At 38.2% G+C, this 18,836-nt stretch overlaps 1 protein-coding gene across 1 annotated transcript in view; it reads left to right on the forward strand.

The window, feature by feature from the left end:
- ROBO1 (roundabout guidance receptor 1) overlaps positions 1 to 18,836 on the forward strand; it is a 1,059,329-nt gene that overhangs the window by 943,879 nt on the left and 96,614 nt on the right. The window contains exons 7-8 of the mRNA XM_050962791.1: positions 340 to 478; positions 1,878 to 2,005. Of these exons, the coding sequence (XP_050818748.1) occupies positions 340 to 478; positions 1,878 to 2,005 (267 nt within the window). The remainder of the gene's footprint in view (positions 1 to 339; positions 479 to 1,877; positions 2,006 to 18,836) is intronic.

The following is an 18,836-nucleotide window of genomic DNA, read 5'->3' on the forward strand; positions in this document are numbered from 1 at the left end:
TTCGGGGCACTTCGGCGGTGGATCCCGGAGCGGAAGGACCCCCCGCCACCGAATTGCCACCAAAGTCCCGGAGCGGAAGAAACTCCGGGGGCCAGGACCCCGCGAGTGACGGACCCTGATCCAGGGGCCCCGAAAAACTTTCGTGGGGGCTCCTGTGGGGCCTGGGGCAAATTGCCCCAATTGCCCCCCCCGCCCCGGGTGGTCCTGATTCATACAGCAAAATTGACCTGGCTGCACACAAGTAACTCTGGAATCCCCACCTCAGCCACGCTGAGGCACTGCAAGTCTTGCAGTGCTGTGCCATTAGCTGTAATCCAGTGTTTCTTTCCTTTTCTTTAGAAAGACCATCTTTTGTGAAGAGACCCAGTAATTTGGCCGTAACTGTGGAAGACAGTGCAGAGTTTAAATGTGAGGCTCGGGGTGACCCTGTGCCTACAGTAAGATGGCGAAAAGACGATGGGGAGTTACCAAAAGCAAGGTGTAGTATGTTAAGTTACCTTTTGGATAAGATCAAGTGCGGGTATCAATTTAATATCTAACAGTGGATAACTCCTGTGCTTGTATGGATGGGCTTGGCGATCTAATAGGACTTCCTCTATTTCTGAATCCCATGGTCTTCTGCTTACAGATATAATTCACTTCTGTTTAAACCTTAGAAACAGCTTGAACTAAAATCTTTACAACCTACTACAAAAACAGCAAAAGTTTCAAGTTCAAACAATGTATGACATGAATGAATTCTATACTTGAAGTACCTACTGTAATTATCAAAACTACTGTAAAATGTCTAAGAGATAATATAATTAGGCTACAGCACCAAGACGTGGATAATGGAATTGCAAATGTTGCTAGATGCAGCCTGCTAATGCATAGTGCTGCTCTTAGGAGACATGTGTTTTTTGTTATCAAGTCTCCAATTCACATTTCTTCTATCATTGGCCTAACAGTTTGGAAAGTAAAATAGTCTTGTAAAAAGGAAACACATTTTATGTAGATTTTTTTTCATTTTGCTTAAATTCCTAACCATCAGTTTTAAAAGAGGATTGGTCCTGCTTTGAGCAGGGGGTTGGACTAGATGATCTCCTGAGGTCCCTTCCAGCCTTGACAGTCTATGATTCTGAAAGTGTTGGTGGGGTTTTTTCCCCCAAAGAGGACACACTGTAACATTTGGGTCCTTCATCTTCTACATCCAAATCCTGTTTCCTGTTAATCCAGTTTATAATTTATCTAAAAAACACTGCATATAGGGTTAAATAACTGCTTTCTAGGAAGAGAAACATACTGGCTACATTATGCAAAGATGAGTAAAAGGTGATGAAATTGGAGGGAATATTATAAGGCTATATTATTTCCTTATAAAAATGATTTTGAATGAGTTATATTTTAGCTTGATTGTAAGATGGTCTTTGGTTATGTTCGTAAGAACAATGCTGCTTTTTTTAATCTTTTAAACCCTTATAGCTCCTGATTTTTACATCTTCCTACATACAAATGAAGAAAAATATAAGAATGATTTTTTTTTCAGAAATATCATTAAATATATTTACTAAATGCATTGTCATTAGAAGTCGTTAGGCCAAAGTCTAATGTCACTTACACCAGATTTACCAGTCAACTATGATTACTTTATTAGAGATGGTCTTGATTTTCACAGTGAGATCAGATTAAGCTCTCAAGTGTGTTGTTTTGAAATATTTTTTCCATAGTTTGAAGGCAATATGCATATTTCATGTGTTGCTTAAATATGTTCATATCTCAGAGAAACACATGAAATTGAAGGCAAAAACATCTTATGCTTATGCTTTATATACTAAGGAAGCTGGCAATATTCTTTGTATTTATACAGTCATTCTTATTTGCTGTTATATGTGTTTAAGATATGAAATCCGTGATGATCACACTTTGAAAATCCGGAAAGTTATGGCAGGAGACATGGGGTCTTATACTTGTGTTGCTGAAAATATGGTTGGAAAAGCTGAAGCATCAGCAACTCTAACAGTTCAAGGTAAGCTGTTTCTTTATATAATACTTAACCCCAGAAAAAGGAAAGAAAATGGATTTTCTATGCAGTAACTTCAATAGAACCATAATTAATATTGACTGTGATAGGCTATGTTATTAAAAAAAAAGATCATTTTGGTTTGATTATTTGAGCACTGTTAAACTACTGAAGCATTTAAGAAGATAAGAGTGGCCATACTGGGTCAAACCAAGCATCCATCCAGCCCAGTATTCTGTCTACTAACAGTGATCGATCAATGCCAAGTGCCGTAGAGAGAGTGAACCTAACAGGCAATGATCAAGTGGTCTCTCTCCTGCCATCCATCTCCACCCTCTGACAAACAGAGGCTAGGGACACCATTCCTTACCCATCCTGGCTAATAGCCATTAATGGACTTAACCTCCATGAATAAATAATTTCAATTTTTTTTTCCAGAAGTGTGAAAGAATTAATGTTCAGTGCTGGGAAGGGAATGCATTTTGAACTCCAATGGCATTAGAAGCATGTTATTTCTACTCTTTTTTTGTATTTAAAAGCTTAGGAGACAGGAGAACTTTTTTCTCCTTTCTGTGACTGTTATCACCACAAATTATTTTAACTGGATACAGATATTGTGACTTCAAGTATCCATTGGATTTTTTATTTAAAGTAGTAAAGTTGACATTTTTTAGATTCCCAAATGGTAAAATATTTCACCTACACTGGGGTGAGTCTACCTAAGATATGCAACTTCAGATACGAGAATAGCATAGCTGAAGTTTACATGTCTTAGTTCGACTTACCTCGCATCCTCATAGCATGGGGTCAATTGCCACAGCTCCTCCATCAACTTTGCTTCCACCTCTCGCCGAGCTGGAGTTCAGCAGTCCACGGGAGAGTGATCGGGGATCAATTTATCATGTCTACACTACATGCGATAAATCGATCCTCAATAGATTGATCGCTACCTACCAATCCGGCAGGTACTGTAGACGTACCCTATTAGTGGAAGTTTGCAACCATCATACTCCGTTTTGTATGATACTCTGCTGATCTCTTGTGGATGAATGGTCCTTTTGATCCACCCAATATACTCATCATTCACCCAAGATCATTTCCAGTCTTCCCTTCCAGTGCCTGTAAACATGTCATGCCACTGACCCTTTTAAAATGTGCCCTGCAAATTGAATCATTCTTTTAATAAGATCTCTAATAGCATTTGCTAAATCCCAATAATCACCAATCTTATCAGATGTTTATTCTTCCAGATGTCTCTGTTGCTCTTTCTAGTCTGGAGTGACTTCAGTATCTAATCTTCTGTAAAGATGCTTCCTAAGTAGCAATAATTTCTTACATGTATGGCTGTGTCATTCACTTGACTTTTACATGTTTTCCCAGGATCCTTGTCTAGCACCATAGTTTTTGTCTTATCCACGTTCCACTTTAGACCATATTCTTTGCCATATTCATATATAATCTCTTCTAACATCATGAGATCTTCTGAATCAGCCATCAGCACTATCATCTGCATAGAAGAAATTATTTACCAATTTTTCCACTCATCTTAATATCCTCTTCTGTTTCCTTTATTAATTTAATTAAGCACTTGCTATAAATGTTGAATAAAGTTGATCACCTTGTCTCAGTTTTCTCTCTTGATGTCTATTAGATTTTCATTTTCATCTCCTGTTATAACTACCTTCTGATTCCAGTGTAGTTGTTTTATTACTCAGAGTCAGGACCAGTGCAAGGAAGTTTCATGCCCTAGGCAAAACTTCCACCTTGTGCCCTGCCCCACTAGCCCTGCGGCAGCTCCCCTCTGCCCTGAGGCGCCCACCCGTAGCAGCTCCCCCCTTGCCCTGAAGCACTCCCCCCACAGCAGCTTCCCTCCACTCCCGGAGCCATGCAGCACCTCTGCTCCACCTCCTCCCCGAGCACTCCACTCCCACTCTAATTCTCCTCCCAGGCTTGCGGCACCAAAGAGCTGATTGGTACTGCAAGCCTGGGAGGCGGGAGAAGTGGAGCAGCGACTGCGCGCTCGGGGAGGAACACTGTAAAAAAAAAAAATTGGGGGCACTGCTTTTTGGCACCCCCAAATCTTTTTGACCTAGGCAACCACCTAGTTTGCCTTAATGGTAGCACCGGCCCTGCTCAATCGACACAGATCTTCATGTATTGAGCAATTTGTAGAGGTAGATTCTGTCAAGTGCTTTTGGAAGTCAGTGAAACACAAATATGCTGTTTTCCTCATTTCAATTGATCTTTCCAATATGAGCTTCAAGTTCATAATAGTGTTGATCATGCCCTTTCCACATTCGAACCTGTATTGCTGTTGGCATATTTCCTTATCAGTCTTTCCTTTAATTTGGTATTGAGCAACTCACAAGTGCAACTTAGAGGCATGCAATATTAGGTCAATTATTTTGTAGTTTTTACAATCCATAGTGGTGGTTTTTTAAGGATTTGGATACACAGTTAGGTTGTAAAATCTTCTGGCAATTCTCAAACTTATTCTTCATTAATGTGACAGAGCTTTCAAGCCTTCATCCCCCTATACTTTTTAACAGTTCAGCTAGTATTCTGTCACAACCTAGTGCTTTTCCTTTCAGAAGCCTTTTTATTGCTACTGTGAGTTTTTCATCCGTTATTGGTGGGTTTAATTCATCGATCCCTATTTGAAGCTTTTGAAGGTTATCATCATCATATAGTTCTTTGATATATTCTCGCCATCTCTCTTTCTTGTCTTTAGAGTCTATCAGATAGTGTCCATTTTTTTCATTAAGGGTCATATTGATCTCCTTTCTTCTGTAGCTAAAGGCTATTATCTGTTGATACAGCTCACTTTGTTCTCTTTATCCTGTTGTTCAAGTTCTTGCATTTCTCATTCAAACATTCAGACTTTACTAATTTGCATTTATTCTGTCAAGTATCAGAGGGGTAGCCGTGTTAGTCCAGATCTGTAAAAGCAGCAAAGAATTCTGTGGCACCTTATAGACTAACAGACGTTTTGGAGCATGAGCTTTCGTGGGTGAATACCCACTTCGTCAGATGCATGTCAACATGCATCTGACGAAGTGGGTATTCACCCACGAAAGCTCATGCTCCAAAACGTCTGTTAGTCTATAAGGTGCCACAGAATTCTTTGCTGCATTTATTCTGTATCATTTGATTTTGTCTTTGGTATTCTTCTCTTTCTGCTGTTGATCTTTGTGCTTTTACTTTCCTCCTTTTGTCTATCTGACCAATGATTTCATCTCTTACTCATGGATTTTTCTTAGCTAGAAACTTCTTCCCTACATATTTATCTCCAGCTTCTTTGATAACGTGTTTCAGACGTTTCCAAGTCGCTTGGTAGTCACTTTTTCTTGGCAGTCGTCCTGATTTGTCAGAGGTTCAAGGTTCCATCCTAGATAGTTTTTGGCTTTCTGTAACTTTTTCAGTTTGCTATTCAGATTCATCTATGATCTGATCCAGAAGCTAGACTTGGCATAACCTTAAGACTGTTTTGTATACCTACAGTTGATAGTGATAAAATCAATTTGTTTTTTATACATCCCTCCTGGTGATTCCCATGTATGGTGAGATTAGTTACAGTGAACTATGTTTTGCAACTAATGAATCACAGATGTGCGTGTACAGCATATGCATACATACATTTAATACACTAAATCAGATCGATACAATTTCCGTCTCTTTTTCATGTTAGTAATCTATTAAAGCGTACTGCAGCACTACTGTTCCTTTGAATGATAAAAATCAAGGGGAACTGAAGGAATTACTATGTGTAAAAAAATCGTCATTGCCTTTGTATACACAAGCCAGATGTTCACCATTGAGATAATCCTTCTCTTCCTTTCTCAGCTAGCAGAGAGCCAATGATGTCATATTGATGCTTTTTTCCTAAGCTAGTGGGTATGATGATCCTTCTGTCCTTTTCTCTGTTCAGCAGGAGGGAGTTCTGGGGAAATATGGGCTTAAAATATTGTATTGAGTAACAAACTCTTATTTTGACACATTTACCATAGCAATGAAGTTGTTGCTCATAAAATGTTTAGCTTGTTCCAGTAACTAACTCTAGAAATCTTTGGTGCTATCATCTTTTCTCAACACTGAGCCATCTGCGGCTCTTAAGCAGAATAAGGTGATCTGTAAAGGGATACTTCTGCTGTGAAGTTCTCATATCAATTCCCCAGTCTTTTTGGAAGTGTTTTATCCTTCTGTACATCTTGATACTCTGACAGGAAAATGAGATAAGGAAGTTATCATCCTTGATGTCCACAAAATCCTTAGCTCCTGTATTCATTTTCTTTAATTAAGGACTCTCCAATTAAAAACCGAAACAAACAAAAAAGTGAAAGAAAAACAATTTGAATAATTTTCAAGACAATTTGTTAAATTTGATCCTAAAATCCACTGTTAGTCTTGAAACCAAGATGCTGCTATTAAAGCAGCTAATTTTGTGACTACAATTTCTGTTTCTACACTGTCAGAAATAATCTGTGGCCCCTGTTTTGCAATGTACGCATGTTGAGCAGTCCTATTTTTTCCAGTGGTCCTACTAATATATAGAATTTCTTAGTTGCATAAATGTTTACAAGTTTAAAGGGGATGGGTATGGAGCTGTATTTCCAGAATACCATAATGTTTGTTTGGAATAGGCCCATAACCAAGGCCCTAATATGGCAAAGTACTTAAGCATATGTATAGGTCCATCTGAATTCAGTAAAGCACTTAAACACATGCTTCAGTCACACTTACTTCATGGGATTTAAGCGAATACTTAAAGTGAATCATGTTTAATTGCATCTCTTAATTAGTACAGCAAAAGTAAGAAAATTGAAATAAGTATAACAGAACGACCCTCTGTATTGGCATATTCGCAACCTAATAGAGCCAGTGGAGGTGATGTTGGAAACAAAGTAAGTGGAGACCTACATAAGAGGCTGTGACTGCACAGGCTTCTGCCTTCTTACCACCCAGATGTCCCAACTAGGGATGGGTTTGACGACGTTTTAGATGCTTTTTTTTCATTCCACACACACATATCCAAGACCAAATCTGATTAGGTTTTGACTGCTACGTGTGCTTCGTGTTCCCAGGGACCATATCTGGCATTCTGGGAGACCATAATTACATTTTCAACAGTTACCCAAACCATTTCCATCAGTTCTTTTCATCATAACTTTGATTCTTCAATATAGCTATTGGAAAAAGCCTCTCCAATTCTGTTGTTCATTTGTGGTTTACTGGGTTATCACAGGACACATTGCTAAATTATCACAGGATACATATTGCCAGATTTTATAACCTTCGGTCAAGCATATATTATTTTTACTAACATATGGTAACTGCATTCTTTACTATACTTTTACTTTTAACATACTTTTACTTTATTGCAAACAGGCTTGGCTATAGTATAATGATATATATATATACGTGCACTCTGGTTTCCCTACTTGCATTATAGCTTCCATTATTATTTTATAAGCATGCTTAGCAGGTGGATTTTTTTTTAATCCAAAACTAGAGATCTTTCAAGATCAGGTCAGAGGTCAATGATCAACACCCCACACATAATTTTCATAGTACATCACACAATGATTATGATAATTAATGTGACACAGGCTTTCAGTACAGACCTTACATGACTCCTTCTGGTGAATTAAGGAGATCCCTATACCCTGGGAACTCTTGTACTCTCTGCAGTTGGCATCAAGAGGTCTATGGATCACAGTCTCGTATATCCATAACAAGGATCCTTTTCATACTTACATGTATCAGGTTTCTTTAGGTCTCAGATGCACCCCATAATTCTATGTGCTGGTCACAGAGCATCCTCTTTGAAGGAAAAGTGCAAAAGATTCTAGCATACTAGTAAAGGTACTCAGGTTTGATGACAGGGCAGGAACAGCAATACTATTCTGGAGGAGTATGCGACTCTAGCAGTTCTGTGAGGTTAGTTAGATCAGGGGTCAATTGTGTTTTTGCTTGTAGTGGCCGTTCACTTGAGGCTGACTATGATCCATGCTTCTATGCAAGGGTGAAAGTGACCAAAATCTTTAGATAAACTAGGAGCCAGAGCTTTAATAAGATAGGGAGAAGCATCTTTGTTTTGTAGGCTTCCCTCCCACCCCCCACTGGTCCAAAATTGGTCAAGTTTAACCCTCAAGGCATGCTGCAAAAGACCCATCATTTTGATAGGGATTATGGAGGGGGCAGAGGGCACAAGGAGTTTGCTGCTATATTTATCAGATGATATATTCATTTTTATGCAGTTTTGGGTGATACTGAGTTTGACCGCAAATATAGTTCCTGTGAGGGCATCTCCAGCTCATAAATTAAAATAGTAAGAATAAATTAAATTCTGATATTTTTAATGTGGCTTTAAAAATAGTATGATATTTGGAGCCCACTATTGACATAAGGGAAGTACCAAACAAATCCCTGGATCTGAACACACTTGAATTTCGAAGTTGCGTTCCTGATTTGGATCTGAACATCTATCCTGGGTCCCGCTCTAATTCAAATGTATTTGTCCTTTCTGAAAGCAGATTTTTTTATTACTAAGTCATATCCTGCCTATAATTCCCAATCAAAACACAGACAAAATAGTAAGCCACAAGAGTGTCCTGTAAAATGTAGTGATTATTTATTAACAAATTTGTGAAAAGACAAATGAGGGAAAGTACCACTTGTGGTTTTATAGCTTAAGGAACAGCCATTTTACCCTTAATGACTGTCATAACTTTGACAGCACTTGAGATTTCTATCAGTAATCCGTTGCCTCCACTATTTCAAGTGAACTGATATAAATCTTGAGAGAGACAAGGTGAGTGAGGTAATATATTTTATTGGACCAACTTCTGTTGGTGAGAGAAAAATTTTCAAGCTTACACAGAGCTCTTTAAATCCATTTAACATAGCTTAATAAATAACCATTTCTAAGTTTAAAAAAATATTTTTGAATTGGAGGTTTAATTAAGAAATTATGTTATATGATATTCTTAAACTTTTTCATGGTGTGACCCACGTTTTAATAGATTATTTAATGAATTATCTTCCCTATCATTCACGAACTCCTGGACCAATTCCCGTCTGTGTAGTAACTCCACAGCATCTCATGATAGCTACAGCAATTGCTTACAGGGAAAAGGTAATGTTAGAAAAGTTGTTTTGTTTTGCTTTTCTTTAATGTCAAGTCTCTGAACCCAATTTAGGTACAGGCAACAAGGAAGGGAACCAGCTGCTTTTTAGAAAATCATTCCAAGTGCTGTGGACCAGCAGTGGTCCAAAGAAGTATGACATTAAAAATACCTTAAAGCTAGGGATTTTCAATTTGCTGAATTTTTTTTGGTCGGTGCTGTAAAGAACATGAAAACAATGGCTTTTAATTACCCGCTAAAGAATATTTAACTAAACAGAGCTATTGAAGACTATTTTATTTCTAATAGCTGTAATTTCCTAAGCTTAATACAGTAGTTAGGAAAAAATGGATAACTGATGTAATAGTCTTAACTGTTGCAGACTTTGTTTCATTGCTATTATTCTAAAGCTAGTGCTTAAATAATTGTACTATCAGAATTGATTAAAATAGAACTTTACATCAAGTTGCTCATTTTTTCTTCTCTTGGATTTTTGTGTATATGTATGAAATTGGTAGATAATGGGGTGACAATATTATCCAGTGGTTGGTTGGATCATAAACAGGTGTGTATATTTTGTGTTCATTGTGAAATATTTTTGGATTATATGAAATGATGCTGAACATCAATATAAAGGTAAGCTTGAGTTTTCTGCTCTGTGTCCAATTCCTGTTTTGTTTTTTACAGGAAGATCTATACTAGTGTTTCTCCACTGTGGCCACATGAGGCCTCCAGGGGCTTTTCTGGGCAGTGACTGGGGAAGGGAGGAGCACCAGCAGAGTGTGTGCCCTGCCCCCCCTCTGGATCCACAAACTCCGGAGGCAGCCATTGAGTTCCCCACTTTCCTGGGGGTGGTGAGGCTCGTACTTCAGGCCTCAGCCCTGGAGTGGTGGGCGGCAGGTCATAGGGCTTCGGGCTCTGTCCCTGGACCTTCACATATTGCCCCTGGCCTCTGCTGCACTGTCTCCCTACCCACCTCCCCTTCCAGGGCTTAATTTGTCATCTGGCTTGCCAGGGCTGAATAAGTCTGCTGTGAAAATTGATATTTGTACGTTTGCTAATATCACTTTTAACAGTCTTCCAGCTAGCTAGTGTGTCTGCTGCTGTGAAAGGTGATATTAACAAACATATAAATGTTACTTTTCATAGCAGCAGATTTACTAGCCAGCAAGTCTTTTAAAAAAAAAAAAAAAAAAGAGGGGGAGGGGGCAAAAGAAACCACAACACACAAACACAAGAATGTGCAAAGCACCTTATTTGTGTTTCTATTCTATTTAAGATCAGTATAGAATAGAGACAACTGTATGTTATTTTTATTATGTCTGCAAAAAACCCTCTACATAAATAAATTGTACTCTGAGGCCACCAAAAAAATTGTTGAGAATCTCTGTATACAGTGATCATGATTAAAAGAAACATTTGCCAACAGAGACAATACATGTTTATTTTTTTCCATTTATCTGATAATGAAAGGTGTGCCTATCCAGTCTCTCGATGTCCCTACAACAGATTACAAGAGTGAAAATAAAATTAAATAGTATTTTACCCCTATAGCCAGCTCCTCTCAATCCCAGAAAAAAACCTTACCCCACCCAGATCCGTGTTTATTTCTTGATTAATAGAAAAACTGTGTTAAACTCAGACATCATGTGTGCTAACTGGTGACAAATGCCGACTTTTCAAAATTAAACGCTGCACTCTTTCATTGTTTTGCTAAGGAGGTGGTTTACTTATACCATTTTGTGACTACTATGTTTGGTATGTTTGGTCATTAAAATTCTTTTTCATTATGTGTTGAATAAAGGCAGTTAAAGGGGCAAATTAAGGATAAATACACTCTTAAAAGTCTTCATAGCACAAGCTACAGTTTGTAACCAGGCACTATGTCATAATCCTCCAGTGCAAACAAAATCTTGTTGCTGCAGGCCTGAGTGACATACACTGCACATGTAAATTCTGCTTCCTGCAGGAGCAATATACTTAAAATATACTTGGTATCCTCTTCTATTTTCTATGAACGACTGCAAAGGTACTCCCAAGATTGTAGTCCAAATATTTTCCTTCTGTTTATGGCACATGCCCCATCAGCCACGCACAATATTCATTTGCCACCGCGTGATACTACCGAGGCTTACATCATATATCTCGCTGCTTTTCTTTCTCTGACAGGGTACCCTTGCTTCTTAGTGCGAATACGATGGGCTTTCTGCTCTCATTCCATATTTCAAAGGCAGGCATGATGCTTTTTGTATTGACTTTTCTCCAAGCTAACTGCCAGCTCTCCCTGATGGCATTACTGGAGGGTCTACAGCATGCTGAAAGCCCGGGCTTCTGTCACTATGTCTCCATGAATTCTCCTTTCCAGGAAGTATTTTATGGCCTTGTCTCTTCTCCTCCCTCCGGCCTACCAGTAGTTTAAGTACAGAGAAGGTCCTTTTGCAGGAATTAAGAGAAAACGTTGAGTTCATCAGTGTTAGCACTCAATGCTGCCACTCTCTGAAATGCAGCTCAGTAAATCCAGGGCAGAAGCTCTGATGAGGCTAAATTGAGATATCCTGGAAACAGAGCAGTAGTAACTAAATCAAAGGGTTTTCTCTTCCCAGAGATGTGGTTCCTTCCCTGAGCAGCTCTTTTCTACCGCAATCAACAGGAAAATAGCCAAAATTTGTTGCTGATACTGGCATAACCAGGCTGGTTAATTCCAGATTCTTACATTTGTGTCACTTTTTACTATCTGTAATTAGAACTTCCCGATATGGGTTTAAAAGCCAAAACAACTTTGCAGTAGGTCTGCCATACGTGAACTCCATTTATTTATTTTTACTTGCTAGCAATGCCATTTTTTAAAATTCAGATCTCTTTACAACTGTATCTGTTTCACTTGACAGTATTCCTCACCAGGTATCACAAATAACATTTTGTACAGTTCAAAAGTTATTTCATGGTAGTGATTTATTGTCCTTCCTTTTTACTGAGTGTCTGTAGCCATTGATCATGGAGTCTTCCCTCACTCTTCCCAAATAGCTTTAATGTATTGTCAGCATAAGGTTTCCATTTGTTAATCTGTAATTGTACAGTTTACTTTTAGCTTTTTGCAATGCAGTCCTAGCAGATTTTGTTCTGAAAGACAGAGAACATTTTCTATTGGTTTTAAATAATCTTTCCTAAGAAGAGAACTGTGGTGCCATAACCAGATGACAGGAAAATTCAGACTCCATTATCTCTTTTAAAAAAGTAACAAAAACATATTAGAAGGTTCCTAGGAGTTGTTCCAACTGCATTAGGCTATCATCATGTCTTTTATGCTATTATTAAAGTAGCTTATTTACAGTTTCTGACTGGCTTTTTTTAAAGCATTAGTATTTACTTAGATTGTAATACTACCCAAAGTAGCTTGGTCCTTTCTAAACACAGCATAAAACACGGTTCCTGCTCTGAGCAGTGCAAAACTTTTTTTAAAAAAATGCTTAATTTTATGGCATTGCTTCAGTTTTGAAATGGATAGAATTACATCAGTGTAAATCTGGTAATAGGGATTCTCGTCCCATCTGTGCTCCCTAAATTGTCACTGGTTTATAAAATGTTTTCTGCTAGAAATCTCTATGATGCCTATTTTTTGTCTTTTCTGTGGGAGAAAAGCAGGCTGAGGGACTAAATCATCTCAAATAGCTACACACACACACACCCTCCATAGTTCAGAGTTTCTCCAAGGGGGTTTATATCACCCCCAGGCAATGACTACAGAATTTATAAACATTTTAAACTGAAAGTTGTGCATGTTTTAACCTGAGAAGTGACGAGTTTTCACCACATGGCAGGTGGTCTCTTTAATTTTTTTTTTAATTTTGTAATGAAAACCTTTTTATTCAGTGGCTACTGCAAAAAGAAATTATCAACTTTAATATTTAATAGTTGGTTTCAATAAAGTCTGCAATGTAGAAATAGTTGGAGCAAGTTTCTTACTCACCCTCCTCCCACTAAAAGCCACTTCACTGCAGTATTTTTTTCACTCAAATAGCATTCTTCATCTGAGGAGCTTAAAATAATTTAAAAGTAAGTTTCACAGCTCCATATATGGCAGATATTAATACAATGCTGATTTTACAAATGAGACACAGTCATACAATGAGGATGGGGCCAGATTTTAATGCCCAGCACCCTCAGTTGGAGGCCAGATTTTTCAAAGGGTTCAGTCCCCAGTAGGCATCTAAATGAAGTGACCAGATTTTTAAAAGTGCTCAACAGCCAGTAACTACCATTGAAAACAAAATAAGGAGATTTTAAATGATATGTCAGCCTTGTGCAGGTCTGAATTTCCTGTGCCAACTAAAAAGGCTAGTGACATCTTGGCAGTAACACCAACACAGAATTGTTTGTCACATACATTTCAGAGCTCAATGAGATGCAGAAAACAGTTATGACTTTGAATCTTTGCAATTTAAGTTGACCTCTTGTTGCTTGTGGCTTCAGAGGTGATGTTACTAAACTACCACAGTCTATGTGGTGATGATGACATACCGTGCAGTTTTGATAACATGTCCTAATAACCTATGCACACATGCATCTTTCACATCATATTTGTCAAACCAGTTCTAGGCATAATTAAATTTTCAGCACTGAATTTGTACCAGTACAGTACCTGTCTTTCCCAAATGGTAGCATCAAACTTTTGAATACACCACCCATTCCTATGAGACCATGCTGCTTTCCTGTGATGTCTCAAGTACAGCACAATCCATATGGGAGTAGCATTTTCAGGTGGAGCAGACAATTCCAACCAATCTACTTTGGAGACTTATTCAAATGCCATCTACAAAGAGAATTAGACTAGTTGAGGTTTATTTATAACTTGAATGATATATGTTAAGGCTCTTGACCGCTACTTTTCATTGGCATTTCACTTCCTTTCTTTTTCTTGTTGTGCATTTGAAGCATTATTGTTGAAATTGTTGGGGATTCCACCACTTCCCTCAGGAGACTGTACTATGCTCTAGATCAGGGATCAGCAACCTTTGGCACGTAGCCCACCAGGGTAAGCCCCCTGGCAGGCCGGGCCGATTTGTTTACCTGCCCCGTCTGCAGGTTCGGCCGATCGGGGGCTGTGGGAAGCTTACCACACAAGTCGCTTCACTGAAGTCAGTGGGACTATTTATAGTACAAGTTATTGTTCTTTGTGAGTAAGGGTATCCAATCAGGCCTTAAATGACAATAATTTCTAACAGAATATTTGAAAAAATGTCAAATTATGTATGTATCTGCATAGTAATAAGTAGTAGCTAAAAATAGCATTTCTAGCTGGACGCCAAAGAACAAGGGTGAAAAGAGACCCTAATTCTTTTATAATGTACCTGGTATTATTTTCCTATATTCTTTCTAGTTGTGGCATGCAGACAGATGAATGGCAGTATTTACATTTTTTAGAACTGGAAATGTTGGTCATCTTTTATTGCTCTGTAGAAAATGATATTCTACACAAATGACTGCATGAGAAATGGGCATCTTGAGGATACTAAGGGTTTCAGATTGCCTTGATAAGATCAAAGCAATGTACAAAAAGAAACCACTGGAGAAAAGGAATACAGCACATTGATTTAAACTAAATTTTTTTACCAATACATGTATTTAAAAATGCAAGCAAGACAACTACGCAGTATTGGCAATCAGTTTGTAAAAAGCAAAATCTGCTATTTACATACTGGAGCCAGTATAATTTAATTATTTTTAATTAAAAATAAAAATTGTGTAATTATATTTGACTGTTTAGTGATGTCAGGTTTGGAACATATTTCTCTGGGGGTCGAAGCCCTTTTATGAGTAGTTATTCTAAAATTAGTGGAAGAGTTTCTGGATTTTCCAAAAGAATTAGCAGACAAGGCTCAATCAACTCATTAAGCACTCACAACCCATCACACAGACCTTTCTATATCCTTTAGTCCAGCCACTCCAGTAGTTGTTGTTGTTATCTGGATTACTATGGGAGCCCTAGTCATGGACCAAGCTGTGTAGCGCACTGGGAAGAACTGGGGGAGTTAGTAACACACCTATCGCACTGCAACACTTTTTCTTTTCAGAGAACTTGCTCTCCTTGGCTAGCTCTGCAGCTTCTCCACTATGTCCGCTTATTGTCTTCTCTCTGACTGTCCCTCTGCCTCTTAAATGCTCTGTGCCCGCTCCATTGCCTGTCACCCTACCTATCTGCTTCTCCTTCCCAAACTACCTGTCTGCTCCACCCCAACATAACGTAAACACACAGCTGCCACTAGCATCCCATCTCCCATCTGTCTCTGTCCCTGTAGGCCTGTCCAACCTCTCTTGTTTCTCACTTGAAAGATGATTAATGTGGCATAAAGCTAGTTCTTTATTTTATATTCAGAGGATATATAAAATTTGAGCAACATTATGAAAATATTTTTTCCCTTGCAACAGAATTTGAAACCACATTACCAGTCACCTGAAATTTTGACAGGCATTTACAAGTAAATACCAGTTCATTTTAAAACTTCTTGGATTAATTTTTTTTAAAAAGCAGTACATAAATGAAGATTACCATTATTTGATTCCTATTGTATAGAATTATATGGTTTTGAATCTTTTATACTAGAATATATAGTGCCATAGAAGAGAAGTGTCAAGAAGGAGATGATGAAATAAAGATTTAAGTATCTATGGTTCTTAAGTTTTAGAATGGATTTTAAAGATTTGATTTGAAAGATATAAAAAGATATTAAAAAACAAAAACAAACCAGAGCTCTGATCGAATAAATTCAACTTACCTCAGCTGAATAGCAAGGTACCTTCTGAGAACCTGTCACTAATTTACAAACAGTAATAGTTATACTGATAATTAATGACTAAGTAATATGATAATACATGGCACTTCTTTAGTGCCTTCCAGCACAGAATCTCAACAGCACTTTAGAAATGTAAATGGATGAAGCTTCTTATCACCTTAGTCCTTTGTTTTGTGAGGTAGATAACTACTGCAATTTTCTCAAATCAGAAACTGAGGCACATGAAGATTGTGACTTGTCCAAGTCCTTATTGGGAAAGAAAGTCAAACCAGTAACAGAGATTACCTAACTCCATGTGGTATGCTATAATTTTAAAAATTAGACTATACACAGTGAAATATTAGAGCCACGTTTGTGTCCACTTCTGTGGGGAAAAATAGCTATTTAGAAATGCAGACATTACATACTGTGTGTTTGAAGCTATTCTTGATCACATCTGTACATCGGTCGACTACAATAATTGTTTCACTGACATGCACAACTGTACTTGTATTTAGCATTGGGGCCAGAACTAGCAAACTCCTGTTCTAGTGAGTAGACTTATTGACATCAGTAGTCCCAGTGAGACAGATAGGATTGGCATGAATAAAGTATTAAAAGATTGTCATTAATCAGTAAATCACTTTGTTCACTACTTTTTGTTCATTTTTCTCACTATAAGAAAATAACTTTAACAGCAATAATTTTGCTCTCTCTTTTGTATTTAATTTTTAAATGCACAACTCTGTTGCAATGTAAAACTAATGCTTAAAAGACAGTGTTTACTTAAAAGTGAGTTAGTTTAAAAAATGTTAAAAATAGCTTCAGGTACTACACCTCTTCCTTAGTCTCTTTGCCAGTTTTTGTGGTTTCGCAGTAGCATTTTTCCTGTTTAAAAACTAGTGTTTTCTTACCCTTGTTGCTATGTGAAAAACCATCACAGACATAGTGGAAACCGAATCACTAAAAGCTGTACTCAAATTGTACTCGTCAAATGCAAAGCTGTAATAATAAAGAGACCTTTTCTGACTTCTCTTCAGTTATGATAACTTTAACTATCAATAGAAGACTAATAAAACTCAAGAGTCCAATTTTTTTAAGCACACGATGCCTCCTTAACAGACTTACTTACATTTTGATATGAAACTCACCCTTTGCCCTCACCACAAATCTGTAGCTGACATGGTGCCCTGTTCCTAGAGGGATTTATTTTCGTACATTAGTATCCCTAGTGTTTTTACAGGTGGGCAAAAAACTTCATTTGCTCAATGGAGTTATTTTTGACATACAGTAACAAAATCCTCTTTTAAAGAAAAAAAGTTGGAATTTCAGCACTTATAAATTAACTTGATTTATGGGAATGTAATTGACCAACCAAGACAGATGTGTATCTGTTGGAGGTTTCAGATGAACTTTACTATGGAGAGCTTGACTTCTGAGCAGGCACAGGGCCCTGGCAAGGGACAGGCCATGCTGCCTTTACCTTATACACATCACTGCTTGGTTTTAGTCCCAATCCTACTCCTCTTCCTGTGAGTGAGAGCTAAATTTTTCTCTTTTTTGGTATTTCTAAAGAAACCGAAAAGTGGTACTTCAGAGTGAATTCCAAAGTGCAAGAATTTAAAGAACATTAATTTGAACACTGTTAATTTTTCTTATTGGGGTCTTCCGATGTGGGGTGCAAGTTATTGGTTTTTTTGTTTTTGTTTTTTTTTTTTACTGGAGATCCTCTGAAAATTCCAAAATGTGTCTGATTGTATTTTTGCATGCTTTGGGCAGAGAGCTGTTCTGTTCAAAAAGGGTGATGCTGTGTAGTGTATCCTAGTACAACGAAAGAGTAACCTGAAATTCAGCTTTTGAGCTGAGGAGTGGAGCTGCATCCCAAACCCAATAGGCCATCGTTTGGCCACTTCTCCCATAATGATTGCACCACACCTGAAGCTGGTGCGGGGGTTGGGGAATGCATTGTCTGACTTGCTGTAGGAAGGTATGTACCTCTTTAAGGGATTCAGAGGCACAGAGTCAGTTTGCAGCAGCCACAGCAAGTCAGCGTGAGGATGCTGACTCGTCCACCCAGCTGACTGGAACAGAGGGGAATTTATATAAGTACATGCCAGGCAGGAAAAGCTCTCTTTTACCTGGACCAAGTGGAGCAGCATCCACCCTCCCACCCATGGAAGTGGTGAAATACCAGATTTGGTCAGGATCCCCTGTGGGCACTGAACTAGTCATTCCTTTCTCAGGGACCTGGGAAGGAAGTTTTTGCTTAGGCCAATGTGGCAATAAGGGAAAAAAGTGGGTGTTTTTTCACCTTCCCCACAGCAGTATCAGAGGTGGTTTAGTTGGAAGCAAACATGGAAGGGGAGTTAAGCTATGATGTTGCAACTCAATATATGGGGAAGATAATCAGTGCACGTACTCCATAGGAAAGGGATACAGTGATCAGATGCATGGACTATAGAGGATTTAAAGGAGGTATTTTTTAAAGGAGTGGAAATGGGGGGAGGAGGTTGGTGGTCAAATGTGATTGGTATAGCAGCGAACCACTGCCTCACCCCGCTTATTTCAGCTCACCTTAGCTGTAATTTGAGGCGGGGAGTTGTAATATCCTGGCAGCAGGATAGGAAAGGAGGAGGGTTGACTGAAGCCCCCTGGGTATATATTGAAATGATCATGGAATTACCTGCATTGTACACTTTTATCTGCTGGGTACTTACTCTCTTACAGTTAATAATAAAGTTGCAACCTAATTAAATCTTGTTTTCCTCCTGGTATAAGCAGGCAAACCATTTATTTGCCTGTATAATGTGAACAGGATTCTTTATGTTGTTTTCCTTTTGAGAAGTAGTGAACCCAAATATTAACATGAAAACTACAATTCAGATTACTTTTGCAAAATTGAAAATAAAAACTTGAAAACCTCACTTCACACACCTCTATACC

Source organism: Gopherus flavomarginatus, chromosome 1, assembly GCF_025201925.1.
Source record: "Gopherus flavomarginatus isolate rGopFla2 chromosome 1, rGopFla2.mat.asm, whole genome shotgun sequence".
In the NCBI taxonomy this organism is placed as follows: domain Eukaryota; kingdom Metazoa; phylum Chordata; order Testudines; family Testudinidae; genus Gopherus; species Gopherus flavomarginatus.